The sequence below is a fragment of the Erpetoichthys calabaricus genome, chromosome 9 (assembly GCF_900747795.2).
Source record: "Erpetoichthys calabaricus chromosome 9, fErpCal1.3, whole genome shotgun sequence".
In the NCBI taxonomy this organism is placed as follows: domain Eukaryota; kingdom Metazoa; phylum Chordata; class Cladistia; order Polypteriformes; family Polypteridae; genus Erpetoichthys; species Erpetoichthys calabaricus.
The window spans coordinates 5,736,049-5,742,616 of NC_041402.2; the positions used below are offsets into that span (position 1 = coordinate 5,736,049).

Consider the following 6,568-nt stretch of genomic DNA (forward strand, 5'->3'; position numbering starts at 1 on the left):
TTCATATAATATCACAGGGTTGAAGTTGTCTCTTTATTTGCCCCCAAAAATACCTGCGACAGTTTCAGTGTCCTCACATTTCCACACAAAGTGGCTTCTTGCCGACAGTGATGGCAAGATCATCATGATCTTTACAGTCCAAGAACACTTTAGAAATTTGAACTTGAAACACATTATAAAAGTATATTTGGGTAACTTTGTTCACAGTCTCTGGTAAGTTGTGTCTTGGCATTTCACTCCACAGATGTTCTAACAGACTAAGCCACCATCATGAAGTTCCTCCTTCTCAAGCAGTAGCACAGTCCTCTGTTGTTGAACCTGGGATGTTAACGACCATCCCGACAAGTTGTATGTCTTGAGAATCTCCTTGGCGACATCCATGCCAAATTCTAGAAGTCTGCTTTTCTCCAACGGTTCCAATTGTTCGGGATAAAAGCCAGTGGTGGTCACCACAGTCTCTGGATGGTACAGCTCCAGGAGGACTCCTGCAGTCATGTTGCTCCTAAACTCCATAAACACGACGAGAGTTGCAAGCAGGAGAAGTGAAGGGTCAAGGTGTTCATTGTGGGGGTCCATGTGGTGCATAATTGTTCTCTGGGCCTGGAAAGTGTCGTGGCCTGACATGAGGAAGACAAGGCACCTGGAAAAAGGAAGCATGGTACTTCTGGCATCTCCCGAGCTCAGCAGGACCAGGCCTCCCTGTGCAGGCCTTCTGCTCATTATGTTCCCCAGTTCTGTCCATAGCACCTCCTGCTGTCTGGGAAAGAGAAGGCGTAAGGAGTCCAAATGTCTGTTAGCAGGGTGGACTGTGTGCCTCCAAGTGACGCGGTGCACTCCTGACTCGGAAAAGAGGAGTGCATAAGTGACCACTGAGAAGATGAGAAGGAGGACCGCAGCAAGACTGACGGATGGCCAGAAATCTGAATTGTCCAGCAGATGAGGGTCATCTGGCGGCTGGTCTTCTTCCCCTGCACAGTCTCTTGAAGCTGCATTCTGGGGGGCAATCGTCTCTTTTTCTGAGGTTCGGTCAAGTTCATCTTTAGCAACTGCCAAAAAAAATAACAGAAAATGAGCACCTCATTCAAGCTTCCTCTTTAATTCAACACCTCAGCAACGTCAGAAATCCATGCTGGACAGAAATCGGAAGACATTTCCGGCCAATTTGGAGTCTAAAATTAGAGTTGACACCTACAGCTTGGGGACACGTCAAGAAAACCACAGGGTACCAGAGACAGCAGGCAGGTCCTATACCGACAGTAACCATGCTGGCATTTCAGCTTGCTCTGCCAACCACCATTGCAGAACTTGATATTAAGAAATTAAAATAAGAAGAAGAAGAGGAAGAATAAGAATACTTATTTATATAAAACCTTTCATACATAAAAATGCAGCTCATAGTGATTTCCATGGATTGCAAAAATAAAGAAATCTACATTAATGAAAGGATGAGCATCTCTGAGTCTGTAAGGTTGCTGTGTCTCTGCCATTCCAACAGATGGTGCATTACAAATATCTCAAGTAAAAAAATAATTTGCATTTTTCATTCCAACAGATGGCGCATTACAAACATTTGTAGAAATATTTTTTTTTACTACAAATGTTTGTGAAGTGTTATCTGTTGGAATTACAGGTTCAATGTATTTTAATTACTAAAAGGATGAGATGGGTCTAACAGCAGCTTGCAATACCTACGGTGTAGATCAGGTATTGCTCACAATGTCAGTCACAAAATTCAGTTTGACTTAGATAACCCTCCCACAACCCTAATCCTAACCATAGTGTAACAGGACCATAATCTTAATCATAATATAATGCGATGGGCATTTTGTGACTGACTTTGAAGGCATTTCTTGATGTTGTGGCGTTATGTGACTGATCTCATAGGTACTGGTGTCGGAAGTTACACTCTTGGAAAGGTTAAGTGTCTGTGTGTCTAAATGGTTGCTATGTCTCTGTCATTCCAGCAGATGGTGCATCACACATATTTGTAGAAATGCATTTTATTTCTACAAAAGTTTGTGAAGTGCCATCTGTTGGAATTACAAATGTAATGTATTTTATTTACTGAAAGGATAATCCTTATATATATATATATATATATATATATATATGTTGGAAAATGGATGGATGGATATATATATATATATAAACTGCTGAAAAAAATTCAAAGGAACATTTAGAACAGACATCAGATCTCAAAGGGAAAAAATCCTGCTGGATATCTGTACTGATATGGATTGGGTAATGTGTTACAAAAAAAGGATGCCACATCATTTGATGGAAATGAAAATTATCAACCTACAGAGGACTGAAGTCAAAAACACCACAAAAATCAAAGTGAAAAAATAATGCGGCAGGCTAGTCCATTTTGCCGAAATTTCATTGTAGCAACTCCAAATCGTACTCAGTAGTTTGTACGGACCATACCTGCTTGTATGCATGCCTGACAACGTCCATGGGGGCATGCTCCTAATGAGGTGATGGATGGTATCCTGGGGAATGTCCTCCCAGATCTGGACCAGGGCATCACTGAGATCCTGGACCATCTGAGGTGCAACCTGATGGCGTTGTATGGACTGAAACATAATGTCACTCACAGAAGTGTTTAATTGGGTTGAGGTCAGGTGAGCAGAGCATGGGGGCCAGTCAATGGTATCAATTCCTTCATCCTCTAGGAACCGCCTGCATACTCTCGCTACATGAGGCCAGGCATTTTCGTGCACCAGGAGGAACCCAGGACCCATTACACCAGCATAGGGTCTGACGATGGGTCCAAGGATTTCATCCCGATACCTAATGGCAGTCAAGGTGCTTTTGTCTAGCCTATAGAATTTTGTGTGTCCTTCCATGGATATGCCTCCCCAGACCATCACTGACCCACCTCCTAACCAGTCATGCTGAACGATGTTACAGGCAGCATAACATTCTCCACGGCTTCTCCAGACCCTTTCACGCCTGTCACATGTGCTCAGGTTGAACTTGCTCTCATCTGTGAAAAGCACAGGGCTCCTGCAAGTGGTGGACCTGCCAATTCTGATATTCTATGGCAAATGCCAATCTAGCTCCAAGGTGCTGGTCAGTGAGCACAGGGTCCACTAGACGATGTTGGGCTCTCAGGCCACCCTCATGATGTCTGTTTCTGATTGTTTTGTCAGAGACATTCACAGCAGTGGCCTGCCTGCTGGAGGTCATTTTGTAGGCTCTGGCAGTGTTCCTCCTTGTCCAAAGTAGCAGATACCGATCAGTCCGGCTGATGGGTTAAGGACCTTCTACGAGGGGTTCTGTCCAGCTCTCCTAGAGTAACTGCCTGGCTCCTGGGATTTCCTCCATGCCCTTGAGACTGTGCTGGGAGACAGGGCAAACCTTCTGGCAATGCCACATGGTATTGATGTGCCATCCTGGAGAAGATGGACTACCTGTGCCACCTCTGTAGGGTACAGGTATCGCCTCATGCTACCAGTAGTGACACTGACCATAACCAAATGCAAAACAAGTGAATAAACAGACGAGAATGGAAAAATGTCAGTGGCCTCCACCTGTTAAACCATTCATTCCTGTTTTGGGGGTCGTCTCATTGTTGCCCCTCTAGTGCACCAAAGCAGCTGAAACTGATGAATAAGCCCCTCTGCTGACCAGATCAATAGTTTAGAAATTTGATTGACTTGATGCTATACTTGGATTAAAAAGTGTTCCTTTCATTTTTTGAGTAGTATAAATATATACAGGTAAAATTCCATTGTAACGAACTCCCAGGGACCTAAAAAATATTTCGTTGTAATGAATACTGTATATATTTATTACATTTATATTTATTATACAGTAATTATAGTAAAGATCCTCATTTAATTAAGTTTTATAGTCATTTATTGCAGCAGGCATTTACATTTCGTTGGAAGGGCTAGGCTGGACATGGCTGAATTTTGTCTGTTCCAGTGGTTAAAGCTGCTGATTCTCAGTTCCAGCATCCTTGGCTCAAATCCCACCCTTTACTGTTGTCTGTGTACAGATTACACATTTTTCCCCGTGTTTACATTGTTTATCTTTTCACATCCCCATAGGTTTCTGGGTTAAGGTAACTGGCTACTTTAAATTTGCCCCATTTTGGGTATGTGTGAGTGAATGGGCCCTGCAGTATACTGGCATCCTTTCCAGGGCTGGTTTCTTCCTTGTGCCCTAAGGCTGCTAAGAAATGTTCTCCTCCCCTGTAACTCTAAACTGGATTAAACAAAACTGAAAATTGAACAATAGACGGATTTTCTTTTAAATTACAGGTCATCATCACATCTATAGAGCACAGTGGGAGGTATGGTGGCACAGTGCTAAGTGCAAATGCCACACAGGTTCAGAGTTCTGTGTACTGCACTAGTTGTGATGGACTGGCATTTCAACCAAGGATTCTTCTCTCCTTGCCTTTAATGGCTCACCTACAACACAGTCCTCGAATAACTGGACTAGAATTGTAAATTGAGTCGGGAATGGATTTTAGAAAGCAATATATAAGAAATCTAAAGTAAACTTCTGTATAACTTACTGTAACCTTTAGCGATAAACTGGCAGGTCATGTAGTCGAAGCAGAAGCCCTGGCCACCCTTAAGATGTACCTGAATTGAGATATTGCAACCTCTTAGAATTTAGCTAAACCAGCGAGCCTTATAGACTGAAAGGTCTCTTCTCGTTTGTCAAATTTCTTATGTTTTTTATGACCTTACATGAAATTCTCGGGCCCAAATAATCCAACACAGGGTCACAGGACAGCATGCCAGCGTGTGGCCCATTCACTCTTATACTCATACAGGCCCAATTTGAAATTGCATTTTTGGGAATGTGGGAGGAAAAGTGAAGGATGTGGAGTCAAAGTCACGAGAAGCACAGGGAGCACATGAAAACTGTCAGTTTACCAATTCACTTAATCCAGTTCAAGGTTGTGAAGGTAAATCAAGAACAAACTTTGGAGGAGAAGTCCATTACCGTGGGCCAATTTATAAAATGACCCTGATTCTGGATTCCTGAGGGACCCCCATTACTTATATTCATGGTACCTCAAACCACTCCAACAGGAAGCCACCCCACCATCACATCCCTTCTGACTCCACAAGATGGCATCCACCCCATGCAGAGCTACCAACTGTCCTCTCAGATTCTTTTTTATTTCAATTGTCTTTAAACCAAATAATAAAATTGGGGTCATAATAATCCAATCCTCGATTTTACCCTTCCCTGGTACTCCAGGCACCTTCCTTTAATGGCAGGTGCTTTGCCAGAATCTCCCTCTTTTTTCTAGGAAATTCTAACTGAAAAACTGAGAATATGAATGGAAGGAAATGACGAGAACATGGGGTTCATGTTACTTACGGGGTGCCGAACGATTTCCCCGATCCACAGATTTGTTTTCCATGTGCTCCTTAGACAAAGCTCAAACTTTCTCTCCTTGCTCTTCTGCAGACGCCTGGCCCCGTGTTCATTCACTGTAGCTATGCGACAAGTTGCTCAACCAGATTAGGAGGATCTGGACGCTCACCTTCAAGCAGGTGTGTTTCCTGTGGGAGGCTGGCAGACGCTGTCTTCTGGGTCCTAAAGCCCTTAACGTTCTTAGACAGCCAAGCGTTTATTTCTTAATCTTCTGGGCAGTGGCTGCCTGTTCCTTCTCTTCTTCTTCTCATCGATTCTCATCCTTTGTTTACTAAAATATAAGAATTTAAATTTGTTTTTTATATTGGTTATTGTCTATGCATACAGTGACTTCACAAAGTAGTCAGATCCATCACTTTTTCACATTTTGCTATGCTACAGCCTTTTGCTAAATCGTTACCGTTCATTTCTTCCCACATCGAGGGACACTCTGCAACCCAGAATGACAAAGTGAAAAACAGGATTTTAAAAAGTTCTGCAAATTTATTAACAACTTGCTGATAACCCAGTGGCTTCGCTCACTGATTGCAAGCAATGTTCCGTCTAAGCTGAGCGGGTGAGCAATCGCTCACACGACTTCAGAGCGTCGCTCATACTTCCCGCACGATCGCTCAGTCCGACCGTCGGAGTTGGTGCTCATAAATTTTTGGCTTAAACAAAATGTCGCTCATAAACAATGTTTTTTGCTCACTATATGCTACTCCTTAGAGGGAACATTGATTGCAAGGGGAAAAAAATAAAATGTAGTCTATAAGTTATTAAACAGAAAAACATTAACATTTAAGAAGTAAAGATACAGTGCATCCGGAAAGTATTCACAGCGCATCACTTTTTCCACATTTTGTTATGTTACAGCCTTATTCCAAAATGGATTAAATTCATTTTTTTCCTCAGAATTCTACACACAACACCCCAATAATGACAACGTGAAAAAAGTTTACTTGAGATTTTTGCTAATTTATTAAAAAATAAAAAAACTGAGAAAGCACATGTACATAAGTATTCACAGCCTTTGCCGTGAAGCTCCAAATTGAGCTCAGGTGCATCCTGTTTCCCCTGATCATCCTTGAGATGTTTCTGCAGCTTAATTGGAGTCCACCTGTGGTAAATTCAGTTGACTGGACATGATTTGGAAAGGCACACACCTGTCTATATAAGG

The 6,568-nt window shown here is 42.4% G+C and overlaps 1 protein-coding gene across 1 annotated transcript; it reads right to left on the reverse strand.

Moving 5' to 3' along the window:
• On the reverse strand, positions 1 to 5,584 carry LOC114657107 (uncharacterized). The gene is made up of 2 exons (XM_028808874.2): positions 5,353 to 5,584; positions 1 to 1,046 (listed from the first exon to the last, which is right to left on the reverse strand). The coding sequence occupies exons 1-2, from the start codon at positions 5,393 to 5,395 to the stop codon at positions 250 to 252; spliced, it is 840 nt and encodes a 279-aa protein (XP_028664707.1). The 5' UTR covers positions 5,396 to 5,584; the 3' UTR covers positions 1 to 249.
• Positions 5,585 to 6,568: the final 984 nt, after the last annotated feature.

Coding starts and splice junctions, on each gene's coding strand:
- LOC114657107 (XM_028808874.2), bottom strand. CDS start 5,395: ATGGAAAACAAATCTGTGGATCGGGGAAATCGTTCGGCACCCC. Junction 1,047..5,352: donor GGGAAATCGTTCGGCACCCC/GTAAGTAACATG, acceptor TTTTTTTGGCAG/TTGCTAAAGATGAACTTGAC.